The 27,696-nt window shown below is 37.5% G+C and overlaps 4 protein-coding genes across 5 annotated transcripts in view; 2 read left to right on the forward strand and 2 right to left on the reverse strand.

Moving 5' to 3' along the window:
- esr2b (estrogen receptor 2b) overlaps positions 1 to 27,696 on the reverse strand; it is a 443,098-nt gene that overhangs the window by 59,902 nt on the left and 355,500 nt on the right. The gene's annotated exons all lie outside the window — the stretch shown is intronic.
- Positions 238 to 27,696, reverse strand: part of gphb5 (glycoprotein hormone subunit beta 5) — a 141,773-nt gene continuing 114,314 nt past the window's right edge. The window contains exon 4 of the transcript XR_007439928.1: positions 238 to 276. The gene's annotated coding sequence lies outside the window, so the exon portion shown is untranslated. The remainder of the gene's footprint in view (positions 277 to 27,696) is intronic.
- Positions 319 to 3,813, forward strand: wdr89 (WD repeat domain 89). The gene is made up of 3 exons (XM_007228987.4): positions 319 to 605; positions 2,115 to 2,801; positions 3,107 to 3,813. Exons 2-3 carry the CDS (start codon positions 2,138 to 2,140, stop codon positions 3,601 to 3,603), a joined length of 1,161 nt encoding a protein of 386 aa, XP_007229049.2. The 5' UTR covers positions 319 to 605; positions 2,115 to 2,137; the 3' UTR covers positions 3,604 to 3,813.
- Positions 7,104 to 27,696, forward strand: part of ppp2r5eb (protein phosphatase 2, regulatory subunit B', epsilon isoform b) — a 38,962-nt gene continuing 18,369 nt past the window's right edge. The window contains exons 1-2 of one of the 2 annotated variants that reach the window (XM_022685103.2): positions 7,104 to 7,525; positions 22,831 to 22,991. In XM_022685103.2, coding sequence (XP_022540824.1) covers positions 22,835 to 22,991 — 157 coding nt within the window. In that variant the 5' untranslated portion in view covers positions 7,104 to 7,525; positions 22,831 to 22,834. Of the gene's footprint in view, positions 7,526 to 19,686; positions 19,807 to 22,830; positions 22,992 to 27,696 lie in introns of those variants that run through there. The other variant, XM_049481058.1, reaches the window with a different exon arrangement.

Here is a 27,696-nt window from a genome sequence, read left to right on the forward strand (position 1 = left end):
AAAAAAGTCTTAAACCAGACTATGCTTTCTACTTTGGATTCTTCTAAGTAGCACATTTATCTTTGAGGACCGATCTGCACACTCTTGGTATTTTAATCTCAGTGTCTTCATGAGGGAGAGTCACCTGGAATAGTTTTCTCAGTGTCTTGAAGGAAAGAGTTCCTGGAGGTGCTGAACAATTGTTGCTGCTTTTCTTTCACACTGTGAAGCTCCAGCTTATCCCAATTAAATCACTGAAATGGCTGAAATAACAAAAAAGATGCAGAGCTTTCAGACCTCAAATAATGCAAAGAAAACAAGTTCATATTCATAAAGTTTAAAGAGCTCAGAAATCAGTTCAGTTTGGTTTGATGGCTTGTGATCATCCATCTTCCTCTTGATTATATTCCAGAGGTTTTCAATTTGGTAAAATCAAAGAAACTCATCGTTTTTAAGTGCTCTCTTATTTTTTCCAGAGCTGCATGTTTGTATATCTGTATTTTCAATCGGAGTGGCGGAAATATTGACAGCGCTCGTGTTTCCAGTCGGAAGGTTTATGGTGTGTCTCGCTGCTGAAGCGTGTTGGCTGTGGTTTGAGATGTAGATGTGAAAGAAACAGCTGATCGGTAAAGTAGCCATTATTTACTGCCCTTTTATTCTGTTATACTTCAGTTAAACCGGGTGAGCAGAGGGTTATAAATGCGTGTTTGCTGTGTCTGTTCTTTAAATATGGGTAACTGGAGCAGTGCGCTAGCTACCTTAGCCTAGCTTCTGCCTAAGGGACCTGTTTATAGATCAGGGGTTTACACCACCCACCAGTCAGAACGAAGATTTCCCTTTGAAATAAAAATATAGTGCACGACTAGCCTTAATAGTAGGGGTGGGCAATATTATATCGTATACAATATATCGTAACACAGAAATATCATGATATTAAAAATCCATATCGTGATAATAGAGATGTTCTGTCTTAAAAGTAGTCTATTATTTATTGTGAAGCTTTAAGTCTATTTATTGTATAATTATTTCAGTTTGCAGTTTATATGCATGCACTAAATATTCTGCAATATTATTTGCTTCATTAAATTATTTTATGCTATATTATTTATTTTGCCACATTATGATTATGCTGTTATACTCTTATACTATATTCCTGAAACTAATTAATTATTTTTCTGTTTTCCTATATCGCCAAGTATATCGTTATCGCAAAAATACCCTGAAATATCGTAATATTGTTTTAGAGCCATATCGCCCACCCCTACTTAATAATACCTGTTCTGAAACTGTCCCATAGAGTCTATGATAAATTCAATTTCTCAGTTTAATATACAGTAACAGTCAAATGTTTAGACTAATTTTTTTTCTACATTGTAGATTAATTGTAGATTAATATTAAAGACATGAAAATTCAGAACATGTGGAATTATGCAGTAAAAATTAGAAACGTGTTCGCCCTCCACAATCCCCTGACCTAAACCTGATCAACGGAGATGGTGAGACTATTTAATTTCCAACAACATGTTTTTATTATAATATCAAGACGATTCACATTATTTTATAGATTCAATTATATATCCAATAAAAATTACCTTATTGAATAATTAGATTTTATATGCTATATGTCCGAATGTTTGTAAACATTGCTTATCTACTCCTTGTAAAGAAATACTGCCAATAGAATAGAACCCTCTGTGGCAGATAAACATTAACCTGGTTGCACTGTGCTTAATGCCAGGTGTGGACTAAACTATAGGGGTATAAATCCCCCCAGCATTTAGCTGTGGAGCAGTGGAACTTTTTTCTTTGGAGTGATGGTGCTTCATCCAGTACTTTTAAAGGGGTTGATTTGGAGAGTTGTATATGACCTCTACAGCTCCTCAACTCATCCTGACCTCACTAATGCTCTTGTTGCTGAATGCAGTCCAATCCTCACAGCAATGCTTCTCACAAATCGAGCAGAAAGCCATTCCTGGACAGTAGAGACAGTAGTTGCTCCAACCAAAGCAGGATAAACCAGAATATGTTTTATAATGTCCTTGTGTTTCAGGTGTCTGCATACTTTTGGGCATGCATTGTGGTTATGGGATGAATCAGTAATGTGTAAACTGATTGTAAGCTTTTGTCTTCATTAGGGTGCAGGCTGCTGTCTGGTCTGATGGATTCTCTTGAAGGCACCTTCAAAAACCTCTCAATAGCCAGACGCCTGCAGCCAGATGACCCATCCTACATCCTGGACCTGACGCTGCCATCTGGATCAGGACGTTCCGACCTGTTAGCTGTGAGCTGCTCCAATCAGGCTGTCCGTCTGCACAGCAGGGACACACTCCGCCTGTGGGGGGAGTACCAGGGACACACCGGGGCCGTCTTTGGGGTCCGGTTTTCCCCGTCTTCTCCTGACCTGCTTTATACTGGGTCTGCAGATGGAACAGTTCGATGCTGGGACATCCGGCGACCCGGTTCCTCTGCGACCCAGGTGTTCCGTAGCGATCCGATGCATTCTTACTGCTCCTTCGACGTGAGCTGTAACGGCAGGGTGCTTTGCGCTGGTACTGAGCAGGTGGGAGAGGACAGCTTCCTGGTGTTCTGGGACTCACGCATGGAGGCTGAAGATAAGGGGGGCCGCTTGCTGGGGGTGTACTCAGAAACGCACAGTGATGACATCACAGCTGTGCGATTTCACCCATCGCAGGCGGACAGGCTGGCATCGGGGGCAACAGACGGCTTGGTGAACGTATTCGATTTGAGTTTAGGGGAGGAGGACGACGCCCTCATTACGACCTGTAACTGCGAATCTTCTGCTAGCGCCCTCTGCTGGTCAGGTAAGCAGGATGAATTTGCTCGTTAGCTACTGCAGTAAGTGTTTCCTCCACTACCAACCTACCTATCTACCTTCCTTCCTTCCTTCCTACCTTTCTTCCTTCCTACCTGACTGAAGTACTTTCTAACTAACTAATTAACAAATTAACAAATTGAATCCAGAGGAAAATTCTGGATATAAAGTAAAGAAGAACATGTAAAATACCAAACATGTCTTGACCATAATACTCCAGTGTGAATGGGCGGAGCTAAACTGATGTAGGATATAACTCTAATGCTTTTCTTATTTATTTTTTTTAACTGACAGGTAAAAATCTGGACCAGCTTCTGTGCTTGAGTCATGATGAAGGCCTCCGGTTGTGGGACTTGTCCAGACTGGACAGTGATGACCCGCTGACCCTCCTCAGTTCGCTCGACGCCCGGGACCTTGTTCCTCTACCCGAAGGGTCCTCGCTCGACTACTTTGTGGGCGGGACTTGGTTAGCCGAAGCGGAGCATCTACTTGTGATAGGTGGGTCCCACAGCGGCGAGATCCACCTCCTGGAGTGCAGTGGGAGTGACATAAAGCCAGTGACGTCACTGCGAGGAGGGCATTCTGCAACAGTGAGATGTTTCCAGTGGGATTCTGTGGGTGGAGCTCTGCTGACCGGCGGGGAGGACGGGGAGCTTTTGCAGTGGAAAGCAGGAGGGGAGGAAATTAGCGTGGGGAAAAAAGGCACGCTTAAAAGCATCTCGTCCATGCAGCTTAAAACAAAAGCTCACAGAAAGAACACAACCAAAAGAGACAAGAAACAGAATGTGTGACGTACGGTACGCCGTAAGACTCCCACCAAAACTGACTGGTTTTTAATTTAACATCTTTTTCTGTGGAAAAATGTATTTAATGTTTTACTGTATAAGGTGCTACACAATTCGTAATATATACTGGCCTGATTTTAAATTTACAGTGTACACATACTTGTTGGAATTTCTAAATTAATACCAAACTAAAATAAAATACTAACAACATCTTTATCATTACTGCTTCAGTTTATTTCTACTTCTTTAATTATCTGATAATATCACAGAGTAAATTCTACTTCCTTTTTGCTGTTTTATGACTTTTTCTCTATCCCATGACTTTGGCACATCAGTGTACGTACACTGCCTGGCCAAAAAAAAAAACAATCGCCACCTGGATTTAAGTAAGTAAATGATGTGGGGTTGATGCTGCAGTTGGTCTGCAGGTCTAGGTTCAGCAACAGTATGTGCTGAATGAATGAGGTCAGCTGACTACCTGAATATACTGAACATAGACCAGGTTATTCAATTAATGGATTTTTCTTCCCTGATGAGACGAGCATATTCCAAGATAACAATGTCAGGATTCATGGGGCTGGAATTGTGAAAGAGTGATTCAGGGAGCATGAGATCAACATTTTCATACATGGATTGAGCGAGTTCACCACAAAGTCCAGACCTTTTAACCTCATTGAGAATCTTTGGGATGTGCTGGAGAAGACTTTGTGCAGTGGTCAGACTCTACCATCATCAATGCTGCTGCAAGATCTTGGTGAAAAATGAGTGCAACACTGGATTTAAATAAATCTTGGGACATTGCAGAAGCTTATTGAAACAATGGCAGAGAGAATGCGTCAAAGCAATCAAAGATAAAGGAGGTCCAACAAAATCATAGCGTATACAATAATTTGGCCTGGCAGTGTATTTATAACTTGGAACAAATTCGTTTTAAGTTAACCAGAAGCAAATGCTGAATGACTCTGGGGTAGTTACTCAGTACAGTTCCATGTGATTGGCTCCTTTCACTTCAAGCTGATGAACCACTTCTACAGATTTCACTCTTCACTGACAAAGTATGCTGCATCAGGTCTGCTGCAGTAATCACATGCCCACATCCATGTCCATGTCTGGGCCTCCACAGTATCCCAGTGCATAACTGCACTGTCTGGACTGGAATGGGGGTCTGCAAACCAGACCAAACACTGTGGCCATTGTAACCGCATGCCACCATCCTGCCGTCTCCAAATACATGAATCAGCATCGCAGACACTAAGCACTGCACTGTAAACGGTACTGGTACTTTATTCCAGAAGCTTCAGGACTGAGTCTGACAAGAGCAGAGATTCTCAGTTGATGGGTCTGGGCCCAAAACTGGGTTGCGGATAGCTTGTTTAAAAAAAAAAAAAAAAATATATATATATATATATATATATATATATATATATATATATATATATATATATATATATATATATATGTGTGTAATAAATAAATAATTAAATTAAAAGAAAGAATTTAAATAATTGTTGCTCATCATTTAATACTCATGTTTTATATTGGAAACAAAAAGAGACACAGAGAGTTTTTCACTAATCTACTCTGAATGCGGAGATGTATAGAGAAGTGAAATTTTGTGGCCTTATTTATATTGTGCTTTCATTTTGTACTAAATACATTATACAAATAGAGAGGAGGGGAATGGAGAAAAAGGGAAGAAAAAAATAATTTTACAAGTCCATGAGTTAACAGTAGATTTTTTAGCTTTGTTGATCCTCACAGTAATACATTTTAGGTAGGCTATGTAAAAAAAAAAAAAAAAAGTAATCCAGAATTATTAGCTCTCTATTTTAATATCAGGTGAGAACCACCTCAGAGGCGTGGTTTATTTGCCGATGTGAGGCCTAAAATCAGTAATTGTTTCTGAGTAGTAAAGTTACTTAATATACAGACCACATACTTCCAAAATGATTATGGCTTACAGCCAATGAAAACCCAAAAAACAGTGTTTCAGTGTAGGCAGCGTATGTCTCAGGCAGTGTACAAAGTGTGTCAAGTCCTGCTGGAAAAGGAAGTCTGCATCCTTATAAAAATTGTCAGCAGACGGACACTCAGATACCCACTGCATGCATACTGTTCAATATCAGTGGAACAGGGTACATTTTTGGGAACGACTATGTCTACATAAGTAGTGGAATATATGGAAAATAGATAATACAAATGCAGAAAAGCTTATGAAAGCTACTTTTAATCATAATGTTTTCCATAGTCTTAGAGACTGCACTTGAGGACAATTTCAAAGTTGATTTTTTTTTTCGGATCTCAGTATTTTTTTCTTTACTTAGTTGAGTAGTTCTTGCCATAATATGGATAAGAACATTACTCAAATAGGGCTTTTTGCTGTATACCTGCAACTCTACCTCTTCACAACTTTACAACTGATGCTCTCCAACACAGTAAGAGGCAAGAAATTCAAGTAATTAACTCCTGATGAGTTCAGCACAGCTGTTAACTGAAAGCCTGAATTCCAGGTGACTCTACCTCATAAAGCTGACTGAGAAAATCCAGCCAAGATGTGCAAAACTGTCATCTAAGCAAGAGATGCTACTTTAAACTATCTAAAACATAATTCTAAAAACAAATTCTGTTTTGTTTGAAGAAAGTCATGTTTACCAAAATGATAATAGGCAAGGCAAGTTTATATATAGCACCTTTTATGCTTTTCATGGTCATTTAAAGTGCCTAACAAATTAGAAAATACAAATTGAGCCACATAAACATGTAAGAGAATAACAATAAAAAATGGAAATGAAAATAAAACAAGAATAAAGCATAAACTAAAAACTAAACTAAAACATGATTCAAACATGATTAAAACAACCAAATTAATTAGAATAAAAGTGGTGTTAGAGCTAGAAAAATGCATTTCTAACAGAATTAAAATTAATAAAATTGGAATATAAGAAATAAATTTAAGACATAATACAAAACAGTGTTAAAAGAATATTACAAGACATTATAATTAAAATAATATTCAAGTAATGAAAACTAAGATCCAAAACCATAATAAATTGTTGTATTTTTACTGATTTGGGTACTTTTTCCACTACAAAAACTTGAGAGTAAGACATGAATAAACAAATGTGTGAACAGCTACACACTGTTACCCTTACTAATTGTAGTTTTAGCAGTGCAGCATGGGCTTGGCTTGTACAGGTCTAACTTCATTCCACGCGTTATTTTTTCCCAGCCTATATTCTGACATCTTTTTCTGTGATTGGCTGTCTGCGCTTTAGGGTGAACCACTATCCAATCATTGCACTGGATGCGAGCTTCTCTAAGCCAATCGCAGCGGAGCAGGGGCGGGCTTAGTGTTAAAACGGGTGGGAAATATAAAACGACGCCCTCCTTGGTTCACACTCGCCAACCTACTTTCGCTCTGCGTTCGTTGTTTGATAGACAGGGGCGTCGTCCAATCAGATCGCATACTATCTTCAAACCGACCAATCGTGGGCGGCGGCAGGCCCAGCGCTGCTGTGTGTTATGTGTGGTGTGTGGACTGAGCCCTGTAGTATTGACAATAGGGTAAAAGGAGATCATTCCCCTGGAATTAAACAGACTATTGAGAGAAATATAAACACGCAGAGGACGCAGAGGAGGTTTCGACAGAAGAAGGGCGACATGTGTCTGTTTTAGCCGCGTGTTTTCGTTTTAAATGCGTCCATATTTCAGCACTGATGGGATTATTTCACTAGGAGGTGAAAAGCGAAGCTAGTGGTGGGATTGGCTCGGTTTAAAGGCCAAGATTAAGGCATTTTTTCTCCCACTTTCTTGTTTTTTCTCACACTTGAAACGGGATTGGGGGCATATTTGTGTTGGTAAGGAAGTGTGAATACAGGATCACTCACCATCATCACCATCTTCGTTCTCAGAAACACAGAGGATCAAGGTAAAGTTTGGGCACTCTCCCTGTTTTCTGTTTTTTTTTTTTTTTTGCTTCACTTGCTTTAACGTTGCTTCTAATGCTTCACACAGAGCTACCGGCGATTCAGGCACTTATTAGCTAACAAGCTAAAAAGAAGCTATTTCTATTTTTAAAAAGCAATATATCGCTTCAGTATAATTTATATGTGCTATAACTCAGTGTTATGTAGTTGTTGCTTCACATACAGATATAATATGGCTTTATTTTTAACTTAGTTAGTGTATTGTTAAAAACTGAGTCCTCATCTGGCGCTTCCTACTCTGTAGTTAGCTAGCACAAGCTAGCTTAGCCTAGCTAACGCTCTAATGCTAGCTAACTAACGAACCCGTATCTGTGGGTTCGTATGAACTCCACTTTAGCCTCCTAACATAGCGTTAGCTAGTTAGCTACCATACACCGCGACATATTTACCTTCGCTGTGCCTGAATTTACTCAAAAATGGTGTTATATTCGTTCCGAACTGTTGTATTTAGTTTAACGTTACTGTTTTTAATTCAACACTCATTTACCGTTATCTATTGTAGTTATAATAGTAATTTCTTGTCACATAATTTAGCTCGTTAGCTAGTTAGGTTGTCTAGCTTTAGCTAAACTAGCTTTAGCTGTTTTATTAAGCGCGGAGGTAGTTTAAAATAACTATTCACACAAAATAGCATTATTTAAGTGTTTTTAACCCTTCCCACATCATATAAGGCGATGCATGTACACATATTTAGCAATTTATGGATAATACCGGTGTTGTATTAAGGAGTTTGGGGCTGCAGTGTGTATGAGTGTGTGTGTAGGCCGCGTTAGAGTAACATTAGCCCCGGTAGTGGTGCTGAAGAGGTAGCCGGCTGCTCCGGGATTTTTACACTGTTGTATTCTAGCCATTAGTATCATTAGGTATGGTAGTGTATATTTATTAATAGCTGGTATTTCCTTTTTTAAATCATAATCTATTAAAAAAACCTACTTGGTGGTAAAATGAGCCTGAGCACTTGTTAACAAACAGTAACGTTACTGGAGGAGGTGGGTTGGGAGGTGACTTGGTGACAGTTAGCTTGGATATGTGTGTAAACAACTGTATCGTATACATACATTTGGTTAAAAATTAAAATACATCTCTGGAAAAAAAAATCTGAAAAGTTTCTGAATCAGTTTCTCAAATTTTGCTATTTATAGATATATGTTTGAGTAAAATGAACATTGTTGTTTTATTCTATAAACTAGATACAACTTTTCTCCTAAATTACAATTTAAAAATGTCATTTAGAGCATTTTTTGCAGAAAATGAAGACTGGCTGAAATAACAAAAAAGATGCAGAATAGCTCTGGTTTAATCACAGTTTTCATGGATCTTGGCATTTCTCATCCACCAGTCTTACACACTGCTTTTGGATAACTTTATGCCACTTCTGTTGCAAAAATTCAAGCAGTTTCTCAAGCCTTGTCCTGATTGCCCACTGCCCTGCACATTTCTGTGCTTTTCCTTCTTCAAAAACACTCATATATTAAGTTGTAGTGTATGGTAATGTAAGCGAATTATTGCTTTTTTAAAATCATCGGCATCTGCGGATGCCTAGATTTGACTGATCTTTCAAACCAATGTGTTTTTTTTAAGTTAGAGTTTAGTCTCTGTAAGTTAAATAAATTTGTGTCGGCATTGGCAGATTGCTGAATAGTTGAGAGTTCTACTCCACCTATTTGTAATGGATGTTTAGTTAATGCACTGGTTTTGAACTTTCTCGTTGTCAGTTCTGGATTTTGTAAGAGTATGTTTGATCCCCAAACAGCAACAAGAAGGTTGTTCCGAAGTGGGGGATTCTGATGAGCGAATGCTCTTCCTCCTGTATAGTTTATTCTCAGTGCCTTACCTCAGACTCACTCTGACTGACCTTTACATCTCAGCCCCTGAATTATGCTGAAAAGTTGGTCAATAATTTTACACCACAGTGCAGTTAAACACTACTATTATCCACATTAATGTTGCTGGTTATAATATGTATGCTAATATTTGTGAATGAATCCAAAAATGTTTTGTTGTTTGTTGTGTTAAACAGAAAACATGAGTGGTGTTCCTGAACTCTGGATCACAAATCCAGTTTCCTATCCTGGATTTTGTGAACAGTGGCTGTGTTTGCAAGAGCTGGCCAGTCAGTTATATTAATTAACATCAATAATGTTTAAATTAACTATCAGTGACACCAAAGTTCAGGAATGGAAACTTTAATCAAGGTGTGTAAATCTTCTCAGTATACTAACTGGTGTAGTGACCAGTCATGTATAAAGTACTCAAGACCCAGACTTGAGTACAAGGACAAGTACTTGTTCTAAAAAGTAACTTGAGTAGAAGTTAGTGTTTTTAAGCTCCACACTTAAGTAGAAGTACCAATTTTTTTAACATTTATTTGTAATTAAGTATTGCAAATAGATAATTTGATAAGTGCTGAAAGTAAGGTGCAAAGTCTTCTTATAAAATCAGCTTGATCGCTTGATTCACTCAATGTATCGAAGAAAAAGTTTTAAACTCCAAAATATGTAGTGAAGTAAAAGTGGAAGTAGGAGTTAAAATAATACTTTAGTAGATACAGATACAGCATTTTAGTACTTAAGTTCAATAGTAAAGTAGTTCTACTTTGTCACTAAACATCTCTGCTAGTGACACAAATGTTGATTTCTTGCTGAGGAGACAAGTGCATTCCACACAACCTGACCCATATGACCCAGGCTGCACAATATTGGGGGAAAAGAAAAGACAGTGTAATATTTTGTTGTTCTGCATTACAAGATTTGCCAAAATTCAACAGTCCAACACATCATGATCTTAAAAATGCGATGTGTTTTAACGATTGAATTAATGAATTAATTGTTATTGTACAGGGTCGATAGAATCTGTAATCTGGAAGACCTTGTCGTGTAAAATTAGAACAGTGTGAATATTTCTTTGTATCAAACAGCAAAAAAGTTTTGAAAAAGGTTAATATAACACTGCAAAAACAACTGAAATTATATCTTAAGCAGCTCTAATGCATACATGCATACATTAATATAAAACCAGGTTTCTAAATTCTTGCAGTATTAACCCAGTCTGATAATGAGTCAATGGGAGGACAGAGATAAACGCTTATATGTGTGATTGTCAAGTGCATATCTACATTTTGGGATTTAAGCACCAGTGTTTTACCCATGAACTTCAGCTTGCATGTTTCCGTCTCTCCCCAGATTTATTGTAGCTGCTAAAACATGTCTGGTGTCTTTAGTGTGTGTGTGTTTTTTTTTTTTTTTTTTAAAGATCTGATCACTGAGAAGTGTGTGGAGGGAATCAGGTTGGCAGATTGATGTTTTATAGTTAAAAACTGCACATTTTATAGTGTGAATAATGTCAGAACAACTTTAGTCCAGCTCTGTACCTTAAACACATGTAGGGTAATGTATAGATGCATTTTGTTTTTAAACTTCGGCAGTTATGTTTCCTTTGTATCTTCTTTGAAACAGGATGGAGCATTGGTTTCTGTCTGTGAGGAGCTTGGTGTGCTCACCGTTCTGGTCACTGTGGTTTTCCTACAATAATATTTTCACATATATTTTTATGATAAATCGCTGCGTAAAAGCATTGGCATAATGTGACGGGCATTTGTTAATTTCAGTTTCATGCTCCAAAATTACTTAAATATTTCTTTTTCACAATGGCTTGTTTAGAGAATTAAGAAAGTTGCCATTTTGGGGGTAAATGTAAATGGTTCTTGCCTGACCGCAATGACATGCTGGTTTTTAACCTGTTCAGATTAATTATTTTTCTTGCTGTTCAAAATTAGGGTGGTAGTGTGCACAGTTGCAGGGTGCAGAGTTCATCCAGGTACCCAATTTGACCTTCCACTTGCCTGACAGTCATTGAATTGGATATGCTACATGTTGCCCTTGGTGTAAGTGAAAGGGTGGTTCCCTGTCCAGGTGGTATTTTTGACTTGAGACGTTCGGTGGACCAATCACAGATACTAAGGACTGTTTGGTCATGATGTGTAGTTACGTTTCTTGGGAGTTGGGCGTGTCCAGCTTCGCCATGGGCTATGGCATAGATTTATTGAAAAAGAACAATAATATAAGATACTGGAGAGTCAGAAAAAGTGGCATATGTATTCATCAGTATTTGTAAGAAGTACAATAAAAAAGGTAAGTCAAGGTTTGTTTGTTATTTTATAAATTAGTTTCTTTCTGTACCCTATGTCAACTGACCCTAAAACAACATTAGTTTGTGTTTGTATTCAACTGTTGGATAGCTTGACTGCAATAAAATGAGGCCTGAAATAATGTCTAAAGACAAGCAACACAAGCAATAAGTTGTGGTTCAATGCATGAATAGACTGTAGTTGTCCCAAGATGAACATGGGACAGACCTTAAATTCTTAAAGGCTTAAATTCTACTTGAGATGTGTATGTATATAAACCCTGGAGTTGCCCTTCACTAATGTAGTGAACAATTTGAGATTCTCCACCTCAAAAATCTTCTCACTACAGGAAACACACTGTGTGGGTTAGGCAAGAGGTGGTGGATACACAATTGCTTCCTTTTCCAGCTGTAAGAAAAATCTTTTTTTCTTGCAATATGAGTTTTCGTGATAAACACATTGAAAGAGATGCAATAACACTGAATAGCTGCAAACGTAAATTGCATTACCTGTTGACAGCAACAGAGGGAGCTCTTCACACTGCAGCGCTCACATGATACAACAAGGCTGGAGGCAGAGTGAGGTAGAGTAATGTAAACAATGAACTTTCAAACCAAATTGCATCCAAGCCTTGGAAAAATAAGTGCAGCCAAGCAAATTGCTGAAAGACTTCTGAGGACCTTAAAGTAATTTATGTTCTTAATTTATCAAGTTTCACATCAGTGTTGGGATATCCATTAATGTTATCATACTTCCTTGATCTTGAAGTGTGAGCTCCCCTTCTACAGGCCCTGATACAGAGGAAAAGCTGCGATCTTGAGTCCTGTTTCCCCTAGCAACCCATATTCCCAACAGCTAGCAGAGTCTGTACACACCAGTGTTATTTGATGGCAATTTTACACCAGTTTTTTTTTGCTGTTTAAAACTTAAGAAATAGATTTAGTTCAACAACGTTTAACACAAACATGAAATGCCTGATACATAAACTTAGGAAACATATGGTTATGGACATTTTGTCAAACGGAACCCAAAGATAAAGGATGTTAGTAAATCTGAAGATAACAGCAGGGTTAATGGAATATTTTTTCATATTTGATATTCTACTGTGTGAGATGAAGTGTACAGTAAAGTTCCATAGAGTTGTATTACTTTGCAAATGTACTTATTTTCCACTTAAAAACCATAGACTAAGAATCACAGAATGTGGAAGTTTTATGTTTAGCAAATATTTGAAATATACGATTTAATGCGGCCATTGCTGTTTTCAGTCAGCATTAAATGGCACTAATAAGAGAGCTAAAAATCAGACGTTTAGTTTTGCTTTAGTATTTACTATGTCATTTACAAATAGTCAGCTAGTCAGCTTCTTTTTTAACATGTCTTGCAATGCCTAATAACTATAGAAAATTTCATTACTTTCGAAATCAGAATGAGAGAAAAAAACTACAAAACTCAAATCATATTGAGTTGTTAGACATGAAGGGTTAATTAAGATGTAATTGAACCCTTCCAACCATGAAAAGCCTAATGGCTCTGATTGTTCTGTCTCCAGTCTCAGGTGAACAGCAGGTTAGAAGACCGTTCTGAAGACCACAGTTTGTTTTGGTATCAGTTGGTAGCAGATATTAGTGGTTAATATGACAAAGATGTGAGATGTGAAGAATGTAGAGCTGAATAAAGTTTGACATCTGCTTATTGAAGCTAAATGATTTGCTGGTTAGCTCCATATTCCACGTGTATCATAATTACAGTCTGTTAAAACAACTCAAACCATTCAAAACACTTTTTACAACTCTCCTGTGGTTTACCGAGCCGTGTTTGTGAGAAGCAGCTTGACTTGAACTTTTTTCCGTTTAAAGGGCTCACATCCTACATAGTTCCTATCCCAGAGGCCTACTAACTCTTCTGTGCGTTTTAAGTAACGAAAATAGCCTTAATTCAGTCTTGCATTGACATTTTACATCCTCTCTTTATCATTTTGAATTAAAACATCTTGTTTATTACTTTGATCTTTAAAACATGTCAGAGAGCTCTGTTTTGATTGACTGATTGTCTGATGGAGGTAAAATGGTAAATGTATTCTTTATGAACCAGCCTGGTACCAGGTACATGGTTTAGCTCATGGTTCGGAGAATACATAATGTGTGTTATTGTTCATCTTTTTACACTGGCCAGTTAGCAATCTTGTTTAAGTAACTATCAAGATTGGTAGACAGTGCTATTGTTGGATTCCACATTTTCAGCCCCGCAGTGGGGTGTGTTTTCGGTGCATTCGCCAGCATCTTCCAGATGTTCTGATACACCAGAGTGATGATAAAAAAAAAAAAAAATGCAAGCCATATAAACACATACTACTAATCCACTTATATATTTTATTATTTTCAAAACAAATTTTTTTTTTTTTTTTTTTTTTTTTTTTTTTTTTTTTTGGAGCTTACTGTGACCTTTCACAAACATACAAAAAAGTCTAATAAAACATAAGTTCCATTGTTATAATGAAGTTACCAAAGATGAGACTATGTAGAATGCCAGATATGCCAACCCACCACCAGTAGTAATAAACAAATCATAACACTTCTCTTATGGCACAGCTTTATTTTGAATTTGGCAACAGTAAACATGAGCTGGTTTTCATACTAGAGATAAATATGTAAAAAATCGGTTTTAATGCAGTACATGTAGCATTCTGAAAGTTACAAAATGCAGTTTTGCTTTATTTTATTTTAATTGTATTTTATTTAATACCCACCGTACTAAAAAGTGTGAAGTAAAGTGAACCATGAATTTTGTGCACCGTTACAATGTTACACTGTTGCACCCCTACACTGTCTGTGTTACTGTCTTTAAGAAAGAAGGCCTAGCTAACACTCCTTATGACTTTCGTGTGAGTGGGAGTCTCCTATGTCATAAATATGCAATATGGCTTATGTGAATGTGTTGATTTTTGTCAACTCATAAACTGAAAGAAAGAACTGGCTTTTTTGGAATGTATTATCCAATACATGGACTATTTTCTGCATAAATGAGTGCAGTCCTTAATGGTAAACATAGTCTTGTCATGCCATATGCCATAGTTGATCCATCAGTGGTTTCTTTAAAATTATATATATATAATATATTATATAAAAGTTGTTGTTTTTTTTAACCGTAGGGTCTCAATCATAGAAAGTATATATCAAGTGTGTATATATATATATATATATATCAGTGAGTCCAAGAAGTATTTGATCCCTTGCTGATTTTCTTTGTTTGCCCACTAATAAAGACACTATCCTTCTGCACTTTTAATGGTAGATATATTCTAACATGGAGAGACAATATCAAGACAAAAATCCAGAATATAATTTTAAAGAATATATTTTAATTAATTTGTATTTCAATGAGGAAAATAAGTATTTGATCCCTCTTGCCAAACACACTCAATACTTAGTGGCAAAGCCTTTGTTTGCAAGCACAGCGGTGAGACGTTTGTTGTAGTTAACCACAAGTTTAGCACACACACCAGGGGGAATTTTGGCCCACTCTTCTTTGCAGATCCTCTCTAAATCATGAAGGTTGGTGGGCTGTCGCTTGGCAACTCTGACCTTCAGCTCCCTCCATAGATTTTCGATCGGATTGAGGTCTGGTGACTGGCTGGGCCACTCCATGACCTTAATGTGATTTTTCTTGAGCCAATCCTTTGTTGCCTTTGCTGTATGTTTAGGGTCGTTATCATGTTGGAAGACCCAACCACGGCCCATTTTCAGATCCCTGGCAGAGGGGAGGAGGTTGTCCCTCAGGATTGTGCGGTACATGGCTCCATCCATCTTCCCAGTGATGCGGTGAAGTAGCCCTGTACCCTTGGCAGAGAAACACCCCCAAAACATTATGCTTCCACCTCCATGCTTGACGGTGGGCACAGTGTTCTTGGGGTCATAGGCAGCATTTTTCTTCCTTCACACATGGCGGGTGGAGTTGAGGCCAAAAAGTTCAATTTTGGTCTCGTCTGACCACAAAACCTTCTCCCAATAACTTGGTTCATCTTTCAAATGATCATTGGCATACTTGAGGCGCGCCTCCACATGTGCTCTCTTCAGCAGGGGTACCTTTCGGGCACTGCAGGATGTGAATCCATTGTTGCGCAATGTGTTGCCAATTGTTTCCTTGCAAACTGTGGTCCCAGCTGCCTTCAGGTCATTTGCTAACTCCTGCCGAGTGGTTGCAGGACGATTTCTGACCGTTCTCAGCATCATTGCCACCCCACGAGGCGAAATCTTCTTTGGAGCACCGGGCCGAGGTCTGTTGATTGTCATGTTATACTCTTTAAACTTTCTGATAATTGCACCAATAGTTGTTACTTTCACATCCAACACCTTACAAATTTTTTTGTAGCCCATTCCAGCTTTGTGAAGGTCAACAATTCTGACTCTGAGGTCCTGTGACAGCTCTTTGGTTTTACCCATGTTGGAGACTTTAAATCTGTGTGATCTGTCTGATTCTGTGGACAGGTGTTTTTCACACAAGTGATTAGTGAGAACAGGTGGCTTCAGGTCAGGTAACAAGTTGATTGGGAGTGTCTAACTGGTCTGTAAAAGCCAGAACTGCTAATGAATACTAAGGGATCAAATACTTATTTCACTCCATGAAATACAAATCAATTAATATATGTTCCTTAGATTTATTTTCTGGATTTTCTTTTTAATATTCTGTCTCTCCATGTAAGAATACATCTACCATTAAAACTATAGAATGATCATGTCTTTATTAGTGGGCCAACGAAGAAAATCAGCAAGGGATCAAATACTTCTTGGACTCACTGTATATATATATATATATATATATATATATATATATATATATATATATATATATATATATATATATATATATATATGTATATATATATATATATATATATATATGTCTTAATAGTTTTAATACCTAAATGTTAATTGTTTTTTAAAAATATGGTGCTACCACCACCATGCTTAACAGTTGGCACAGTGTTCTTTGGGGTGTTTCACTTTTAGGTTGCTTTCACACCTACCTTGTTTGGTCTGGATGTTCTGACTTTGTTTGGTCCAACCAAAGTAGCAATAGAATTTGAACAGACCAATAGAGGTGTTCTCAGTCTGGATCTACTGAACCATGGTCTGGTTCGTCTGCAGTATAAAAACACTTTTCTATATGGTTCGGACTTCAGACCAATTACAAGAAGTCTTTAAACAAACCAGGGAAAAACGAATAGGTGTTGTGCTGAAATCTGTCTCCCCTTGGCATACAGGTGTGTCACGTAGCAGTATGAACACAAATGCATAGACTGGGGATTAACCTATTTACTGTAACAGTAACTTAACCCTTATTTATAAACAGAAATAAAAGGAATCTAAGTAGAATCGTTTAGACTCATTCTGCTGCGAGGTGAAGCGTGTACATGAAAGGGAGTCAGATTCTGACAAAGAGCTAGAATTCATCACAACACCTGACAAGTCATTTCCCAGAACTCAAACTACAAACCAGTTAATAATAAAGTATAGAAAGAGATGCAGCCAATGTAGCAGATGACAGCAGGATGTAGTAAAATTCTGTAGTCCGCTAACAAACCATGCAGGATCTGGTTTTCTCAGCATGATTAACTAACCATACCTGGAGCTGCAGAACTGTTCTGTGTATTGGCTGACCGAGCTAATGCTGCGTTAGCGTGTTTTCTATTTTGCGTTTAGTTATCTAGCTAATATGCTCTATTTACCAATTTACGTGGAGGAATGAGACCAGACACGTCCAATGAGAGCCTCAAAACCCCATGCACTCCCTGGTACTGATTTTAGCAATTTGGCTTATGGAAACAGAAACTGTAACTAGGCTAACAGGTCCTCCCCAGTGCAGAACAATATGGCACAACACAGCCTTAGTAACCATTTGACCCTGCAGTGGAAAAGTGGCCTTTGTCTCATCTGACTATAAAACTTTCCTTCAGATGATTTAGTTTCCCTCTGTCTCTGTGCTTTACCTGCTAAATTTAGTCAAGCTTAAAAGTGTGTAAACTTCCAACCGCAGCTGTATAACCTAAAAGCTTCTTTATGAACCCAAAAGTGCTTCGTCTTCTGTTGCATTGGTCCGGAGCACCTATTGTGGCACCTTCTATTTTTAGAAATGCGGTCACAGTACTTTGACCAGAGCTCAGGGCTACACGAACACTATCGTCAGATGATCCAGTGATAAAGTTTGTTATTCAAAAACGGAGGCTGTATTCAAAGACCATCCAAAACAAACCACATCGCCCATTAGAGGGACTGCAGCAGGAATGCAAATCATCTCCACAATGTGGACGTATGGATCTACGTGAAGAGCATGTTCAGACATTTCCACCTAGGTGCTGTTCTGTTTGCTGTTTTCCAAATTCTCTTTATCCCTTAAAATAAAAAAAAGCTGTTTCTGTGACTGTGCCTTTAAGACAGCTGTATGTAAATTGTCTCTGTTCTGATTTGCAGATTGTGTGCAGTCACAAATAGCAATCATTGGTGCCCAAGCACTATGCACTACTTTAGTAATTAAATTTGGGGTAGAGTCTTAGGGAAGTTAGAGCAATTATATGTTAAATATTGATATTTGATGCCTCGTATTACTAATGTATTGCAAACTAAAAATGGTGCAACATATTGTGATATAAATATTTTGTCCTACCCTTGGTAAACTTAATATAATTAAAATAATTGGTTCTAGTGCTGGACAGTATACCAGTTAATCGGGTATACTGGAGGAGAAATTAAAACTGGTATGCTGGTATACACTGGTATAGATTTCTACACAGCACTGCCAAAGAAGCATACTGTCAACTCTCAGCTCTGTAGAGCCAAATGCTCGTCTTGCTCTGTCCTGCCCGAAAAAAATGAAAACAGCACTTTTATCTGAGGAGCTCCTGCTGCTGTTCCTCACTATTTAAGTGTTATTATCCGAGTTAAATAGAAAAACAAAAGCAAACGCAATTACTTACTTTTTACTTAAATTATTTATTATTGACCCTTTTAAATATATTAATGTCGATTGAAGGATTATTTTAATGCACAGTATATTAAATGTATTTGTTAACTGGAGAAAGAAGGGAATTGTGGCTGATTTTAATTCTGTAATGCCTCTAATAGTTTCAGGAAAAACTTCTCTTATTTAAAAGAGAAGCTTCTCTTTTAAATACTTAAACATTTAGTATTTTATGTCAATTTATAGTGTTTATGAAACTATTTAACATATTTTAGTTTTGAAAAGGAAGCAGTGTTAAAGTTGTTGGCGTATCTCTTTTTAAAGTTTATTGTTTACATTCTTCAGCTGTTTTTCTGCTAATGAAGTCTGATTTCTTTATATAATGTGTAGTTTTGTGGGACAAAGTAAACCCAATAACAATCAAAGCCTTAATTTAAATCTTAGTGTTTTATATTATATGGATTCGTAACAGTAGTCATGAACACATATAAAAAGCCCAGTCATGCAAAAAAAAAAATCTATGTAAGTAAATAATAAAAAAAACTGTTAAACCATTAGAATCTTGAAAATTACCGTAATATACATTTTTGGTCATACTGCCCAGCACTAATTGGACCTCAATCAGTGAAATAAAAAGCTCAAATCCTGCAAGTGACTTTTGCTTCTAGTTGCAAAGCTGAAAGACCTGTACTCTCTTAGTCATAAAGCCGGAACCTTTTCTGTAAAATCTTCTGTAAAAGAAACTCATCTGAGGCGATGTTCTCTACATTAGGTAGTACTGACTTTTTAGGCTGAGTTTGTTTTATCCCTTACGTCATGCTTATTCCTGCAGGCCAAACGATACGGTTGTGTTTTTGAGTGTGTAAGCTAGTCACAAAGATGAATGGCATTAAAGATTATCTCTGTCTCTCTTGCATACTCTCTCTCTCTCTCTCTCTCTCTCTCTCTCTCTCTCTCCTGCGGACACGTTACACATGGCGAGAATGAGGAGAACCACTTCTCAATGGCTCTTACATAAGAGACCAGCTGACACCATTATACACATGTGAAAGGATTAAGAGAGAAGAGAATGGAGGAAGGGAGAGCGTGAGGGCAAGCAGGAGGTCAGCAGGAAGTAAACAGGCTCGAACAGGAAGTCAGGTACAGCCAGGGACCATCTTTCAGTTTTAGCAGACGAGAGGGAAACCCGGAGGTCAGGGACTTTCAAGGAAAAGAGCTGGGTTGTGACGTCTGGAACTAAATCAGTCATAAACCAGATCTGAGCCATTTTTAAACATGTCGTACAGTCCTGTGCCAAAAGCTTAGGGACTTCTGTTCAGTGCTGTAAGGTGTTGTTAAGAATATGTGTGAAAAGGTTGACCATAGTTATACACTATGAATTTAACATACTGTTTACAGGTCACATTTTATTTTTCCCTTTAAGTGGCACATTTTTATTTTAAATATTCTAATTCTAAGTTCATTTTAGCAAATTTGCTGCTTAGCCCAGCTATTTGCATCACAGCTATGGATTGAATTAGCCAATAGCCTGCAAGTGTGTGGGTAAAGACGCAGCTTGCTCTTCTGGAGATGCATCACAACGTTGCAGCACATGTGCCGTGATGTCACCACATTTGTAGTCCGTAGAGTGCGGGGGATTGTAGTCTTTGGGCTCATAGTCACTGACTGAGGTGTGTACTTCTGCGTAACAGAATTATTATTATTATTTAGTAGTCATTTTAAGTGTTTTAAGGTTAGAAAATTGCTCCATCACACCAATATAAATTTGGGCTGTTCACCCCAACTTAAATGAGGTTGTGTTAATTCATTAATTACATTATTTATTTGTTATTTTGACAGTGGGGCTGATGCAAAGTACTGCTTGGTGAATACCAAGCTGATTACTTTTATTATTTTAAGTCAGCAGCAGTATTTCTGCTCATGTCTGCTTTATGTTTTTATTTTATTTATTTATTTATTTTAATGGGCTTTTAAAAATATGGGTTGATAAGTTACTCTGTGCCAGGGATCTCCTGATGATTTGGGCCAGCACTTGTGCAGCTCTAGGGCCCTGTTGTTGTGACTGATTTTATTACTGTAAAAGAAATAGTCATTAGATTTCTGCTTCCTAATGCTTCCTTTGAGCTGCCGAGCGTCTGCCTAATTTAATTCTAGTAACTTGAAATGGCTGTGATCATTTACAGATTGCAGGAATTAAAGGCTGCTTCCTGGCTGTCTCCTTATTTGGACAGCAGATTTCAGTTATCAGTAGATGCTGATAAAGAGCAGTAATGATGAGGACACTGGAAGCTCCAGATTATAAAGTCAGGTGACACTGTAACAGTAAACATGGTCTTAGGCAGGAGTCAGGGAGTCCAGTGTTGACACACGTGGTGAACTTGTGTCCAAGGTCAGTGTGAGACCTCAGAACCATCCTTCTGTGCTAGGGGTGTATGTTGGATTGTATGTATTGGTATTTGATTAATAGTTAATTCCTTATAGTATTACAGTATAATATACAGCTCTGGAAAAAATTGAGACCTCTTCATTTTCTGAATCAGCTTCTCTGATTTTGCTATTTATAGGTGTATGTTTGAGTAAAATGAACATTGTTTTGTTCTATAAACTACCAACAACATTTTTCCCAAATTCCAAATAAAAATATTATCAGTTAGAGCATTTATTTGCAGAAAATGACAAATGGCTAGAGCTTTCAGACCTCAAATAATGCAAAGAAAACAAGTTCATGTTCATAAAGTTTTAAATCTGGTTTTTAATCAGTTTTCATGCGTCTTGGCAAATTCTCCTCCGCCAGTCTTGCACACTGCTATTGGATGACTTTATGAAGCAGTATAGTTTGGTTTGATGGCTTGTGATCATCCATCTTCCTTTTGATTATATTCCAGAGGTTTTCAATTAGGTAAAATCAAAGGAACTCTTCATTTTTAAGTGGTCTTTTTTTCAGAGCTGTAGATTTTATTTTGAACCACTGTATCAGGATGCATATTGTATTACAATTGTCTCAATATGTATTGCAGTATAGCATAAAATAGTATACAATATTTCAATTAATAGGCATTATATATACTCTTCTCAACATTCTTTATTTACAGAATATGTCACTGACTGACTGTTCAATACTGGGCATCTTTTGTTGGCAGATATTGTTCTTTTTAGTTTCTCAAAATTTTTTTCAGATATTATTATTCTGTGTATATCGTCCAGTTCTAGTCCCATGACTGTTTCTATATCTCTGCACTGCCCTGTTGGATATGAGTGTGGTTTTTTTTGCATTGAATGTGTATTGCATGTTGTCTGCCATAGTAGCCCATACTCTGATTGCATGGACATTTCTAGCCAGACGCTGCCAGTCACGGTCATTAGGACTCGCTGCACTGTCCTCTGTGGGTGGTAATGCCTTCTATAATGTATTACTGATACACATGTTACACTGTGGTCCCACACAGCATCCAACTGCACCCACTTTCAGACTTCACTCCAAATCTTATGAATCATGTCACATTGCCACGAGCACATTGGCCATTTTTCAAACTCACTTACAAGATAACACCTCAGACGTATGCATGTATTAGAGTTCCCAAGCCATTCCCTGAATAACACTAAATTATCAGTTTACACTAGGGGTGGGCAATATTATATCTATACAACATATCGTGACAGAAATATCATGATATTAAAAATCCATATCGTGATAATAGGGCTGTTCTGTCTTAAAAGTAGTCCATTATTTACTGTGAAGCTTTAGGTGTATTTATTGTATAATTATTTTAGTTTGCAATTTATATGCATGCACTAAATATTCTGCAATATTTTTTGCTGCATTATATTATTTTATGCCATATTATTTATTTTGCCACATTATGATTATTCTGTTATACTATTATACTATATTCCTAAAATTAATTAATTATTTTTCTGTGTTCCTATATCGCCAAGTATATCGTTTTAGCAAAATGCCCTGAAATATTGTGATATTATTTTAGAGCCATATCGCCCACCCCAAGTTTACACACTGCTATCCCATAACTTTTGGCATGTCAGTGTCTCTACAGTGGACATCCTGAGGATCTTCTTATAAAATCCATTAAAGCCTATTCTAAAGTACCTTCTCTCTTACTTTGTACGTGAATGGTAACATCTTGTGTCTCTGTGTTTGTTTTTTAGGGCTATGTCCTCAGCAGCCACAACGCCTCCATCAGTGGACAAAGTGGACGGGTTTTCCCGAAAATCTGTCAGGAAGGCCAAGCAGAAGCGTTCCCAGAGTTCCTCTCAGTTTCGCTCTCAGGGCAAACCCATTGAGCTCACCCCCCTCCCTCTGCTCAAAGGTAACACACACACACACACACACACACACACACAAAGAGCCAGCTCATTTATTAATTTGTGCGTTGTGTAGATATCTAGGACAGTCCTTTGTGATGGGCTGTAAATCTTCAGCCCTCGTGCTTCTTGCTCAATTCCGGCTATAAACCCTGTTTTACTGTCACTTACTGTAAACTCAGCCGTCCTTCCCTGTTCTCTCCACTGCTTGGAGAACGTCACCTGCTCTGGCATGACCTGCTCAGTGATGAGTGTGCAGTGACCTACAGAAGCTTTAGACAGGAAGTGTGAAATTGGTTGTTGAAGGAGAAAATGTTTGTTTTTTCCTTTTGTAGTATGCATTGCCAAACTTTGATTAATTAAGGTACATTAATCTACATCAGTATACAGATAAACAGTACTTGGATTGGATGTGGGATATTTCATTAAACAGCTTTGGTTGATAATTTCTTTCAGTCTCGGCAGATTTCTGCCTGTTGTCTGCATTTATCTAGAGTTGTGATGGCATTAGAATTTAACGGTATAATAACTGTCTTAGAAATTGCAGGGTGTTTCACTGTTACATTAATACGTTAACATAGTAATAATAAGAAGAATGATTGGATGCTGTGTGATTTTTAACTGTAATTTACATTTTGGAAACCAGTGAACAAGTTATTTTTCCAAGCTGGATTTCTCGCTGATAGTTGTTGACAGGTCAGTTAAACAGTGCTATTTGTGTGAAGCTTATATAATTTCTGTTGGGTTGGTTTGAGTAGTGTTGTCACAATACTAAAATGATCAATGTTGATACTATACCTGCCTAAATTTCTCAATACAGATTCTGAAACAATACCGTGGCAAAAACCTAAAACATGAAAAATTAATAGAATGGAAGATTAAACATGATTTTTTATTTATTAATAAAAACAAAAAACAAAAGAACAGCGTGATGTATTTGTTCATGTCGCTGGTTTGAATCCTAGTCATGCAGCTTGCCACCACCTGTCGGAGCCTTGAGAGAGCATAATTGCCCTTGCTCTCTCTGGGTGGGTAGATGGCGGTCTTTTCCCTCATCACTCCTAGTCTGATGTTGATCAGCACAAGGCGTCTGTGAGCTGATGTATCGGAACCGAGTCGCTGTGCTTTCCTCCGAGTGCACTGTGATGCTACTTGGCAATGATGCATCAGCAGCACTTCGAAAAGAGGTGGTGGCTGACTTCACATATGTTGGTAAAGGCTTATGCTAGTGTTTACACTCTTGTGGCATCACTTGTGATTGGGGGATGTACAGCTGAGTAGCAGCTTAAAGAGTGGGATAATTGCCCTAGCTAAATTAGAAAATGTTATTATATTATATATAAGAATATTAGAACTAAAATTACATTTAAAAAAACAAGCTTATGGAATTTCTTTGGTGGCTAACTTTGTGAGCTGTTTTCCCCTCATAACCCGAAAATTCCCATGTTCCCATGTACACCCCTGCATGGATTCAAAGTACAAGAAAAGAGTGATTTTTCCTGTGTTTTGATTCACACCATCGCCAAAAAGCAGGGAAAACTGAACAAAAAGCCATTTAAAAGTTGGGAGACATTTTAAACTTTAAAATCTACTGATATTCCATGAATTAATTTAAATATGCAATGCTAATGAACACAGCAGCTGGCCTCTGCACTGTTGAGGTGGGATAGCAGCAATGCTAACAACCAACCTCAGTATGTTTGGAGCTTCTTAACTGAGATCACTCTTTTACAAGCTGGCTGTATCAGTGAACTCTGTACTCAAATTCACCCAAAGTAATTCCACATTAGATTATTTTTGTTAGCATTTTCACCTTTACTTCTAGTTTGCAATTGTCCTCGGTTAGAATTACCATTTATTTCTATACCATTAGAAAACCATGGTAATCTGTGACCAGTCTAAATGTCCCACCAATCAAGTAATACCTGCTCAGTGGTGGTCCTGGTCCTGGACTGTGTTAAAAAGAAGGGGTCAGCTAGAGGTGTTTCTCACTGTCTGTGTACTTTGGGTTTGATCTTTGTCTCCCTATTTCATTGGTAATATCACAACTTCTAAATGAATGAATGAATGGAGCAATAGGATGAGTGATGCTCTCTGGCTCATACTCCACTCCTCCGAACTTTACACATGACCTGGCCGCCTGCAGACTCTTAGGATTTAAGGGTAGGAAGAACAGCGGGGACAGTCTAAACCTCACAGCAGGGTTTTTAATTAAATGTCACAGAGCAGTGAGTGAGTGCAGTCATTACTGCTTTATATTCAGATGGATTGTTGCTAATTCAGTCAGTTCAGTCAATATTATGGTGTGTAATTCAGAGCTTTCCTGCTGGCTTTGTGCATGTGTTCAGAATGCTACAGAAACAGCCAATGGTGTTCTGACAGGAGTAGAAATGGCTATGAAGGGAATGGGCTGCATGTCACTTAGTTTGTTGGGTGGGTTGCAGTGTCGAATGGTGCTCAGTAGGGGGCACACTAGGTTATTAAATATGTAGCAGCTTCATCCTGTATACAGTGCCATATTTAGAGGCTCAATAAAAAAGCTGTCTATGACTCAACAGTGACTGTATGAATTTTTGTTTATTGAAACATCTCAATCAAAACGTTTTCAAATAGTGATATTTAAATGGAAAAGTGTTGATTTATAACACACAGAAGAGATATTGCTGCCTTTTAGAAAAAATTGCCATTCTCAGTGATTAATATTCAGTACAGTAGTTTGCTCCCAGGAAATAATTTTGTAATTGAATATAATACAATAAAGATTTCATTAGAGTGGGGCAAGATCTTAATATTTTATCATATCTCATATTAATTTTCCTATTATATTGTCATTAAGCATATTAAAGACGTCATTACTGCTTAAAAACACAGAGACCCAACTGTACATTTCAGTACAGAGAATGTAAAAAATCCTGTTAAATTAAATGATGTGTAGCAAAACTTATACATATATGTAAGTCACTGCCATTACTGGTGCATTACATCTGCATCATACAATTATTATTAAATACTGTGATAAAATATTGTGACATATCACAGCCCTATCAGCATTAATACATACACCAATGGCAATGGGTCGTATACTGTTCATTAGGGGTGGGAATCTTTTACTATCTCACGATTCGATTCGATTCCGATTTTGGGGGCCACGATTCGATTCAAAATCGATTTTTGATTCAAAACGATTTGATTTATAAAAATTTATTGAAAACTTATTGAAAAAAAAAGCCTCCAAAATATACACTGGTCCTGGAGAAGGTAATGTGTTACAAAAACAATAAAATGTGCAGGAATGTGGGTCTTCAGTGACAGAGGAATCACTGGGATATCACAATGACGTTAATGAACAATAAATAAATAATAAATAACACTGCTTTATTATAAGGCTACTAGCGGTGGTGTGTAGGTGACGCTGCTGGGCTGATGTGATGATAGCAGTGGAGCGCTAAAGTTCAGGAGCAGCTGCTGATTAACTAGTTAATTTAAGGTCGTTGTATTTCTTCAGAAAGGGGGCAGGAGGTGGAGAAATTAATTCATATTGTCCATTCCTTAATTCCTCTGTGATGGGGAGCTGAAATTAGCTCTGATTAGCTTATTGTTATTTTTCCGTTCCGCCTTAAATGCTGCAGCCCGCTGCCACCTGTAGCGTTATTTAAGGTGGAACTGGAAAGTTAGCTAGTTAGCTAGCTAACAGAAACTGAAACTAACTACTAGCGATCTTTTTTATGCTTGTTATGAAGCATTCTGCCATAAAACATTAAAACTACACGTTAATCTAAGGTAATATAGTGCTTGTTCTGCCATCTTACCGGTAATTCTCATACACCTACGCTCTGTGTGGGTCTGACGGTAAGTTCAAACTGCAGCGGCCACGGTCGCTTTGGGCAGTGGGAGGCGGAGCGAAAAACGCTTCGTGCCGCTGCAGTGTGAACTTACCGTGAGGGGTAGGGCCAAGGGAAGAAATGGGATTGGACCTTAGAATCGATTTTGGGACATTTTAAATCGATTCTGAATCGTAGTAAATGAGAATCAAGATTCTTATGTGAATCGATTTTTTGGCACACCTCTACTGTTCATATTGATTTCGGAATTATATTGCATCAACCGAAATTAAGAAATATATAGTTATATACATTTTGTGAATATTGTCCAGCACTAGAAGCAATATATTTCTGATACCAGTATGAACAATATAAAAGCCATTGGTTGTGATTTCATCATGCAGTTTATTCACCTAGAAATTCAATGTAATTGTTTAATTATAAGTATTTATATATGCCATTTATAATAGGGTTGCAACTAACTATTATTTTGAGAATCGTTTCCAGTCAATGAGGTTTTCGATTAATTGATTATTAATCGGATAAAAAGAGAAAAAAAGCTCAATTTAATTTTCAGTATTTTGTTTTAACCAAATTGTCTTTGTAATAATGTTGTAATAGTATAAAGAACACACAACCTACCATTATTAAAAATAATACAAATTCTAACTTGTTTCCTAAATGTGAGTTAGATATAAATTTACTAAGAATTAGACACCTTGTTTAACTGAATGTATTAGGAATGGTACATTTTACTCTTGATTAACTTGTAATTTGCTCTGCTTTAAAATGCTTTCATAAATGAGGCCTGTGAATTCCAGCAGAGGAGCCTTCAGCCTACAAACAGCTGGAGGTCATTGACCTGCACTACTTCAGATCTGATTTGGTG

This window comes from Astyanax mexicanus, chromosome 7 (genome assembly GCF_023375975.1).
Source record: "Astyanax mexicanus isolate ESR-SI-001 chromosome 7, AstMex3_surface, whole genome shotgun sequence".
Taxonomy (NCBI): domain Eukaryota; kingdom Metazoa; phylum Chordata; class Actinopteri; order Characiformes; family Acestrorhamphidae; genus Astyanax; species Astyanax mexicanus.

Coding starts and splice junctions, on each gene's coding strand:
- wdr89 (XM_007228987.4), top strand. CDS start 2,138: ATGGATTCTCTTGAAGGCACCTTCAAAAACCTCTCAATAGCCAGACGC. Junction 2,802..3,106: donor TAGCGCCCTCTGCTGGTCAG/GTAAGCAGGATG, acceptor TTTAACTGACAG/GTAAAAATCTGGACCAGCTT.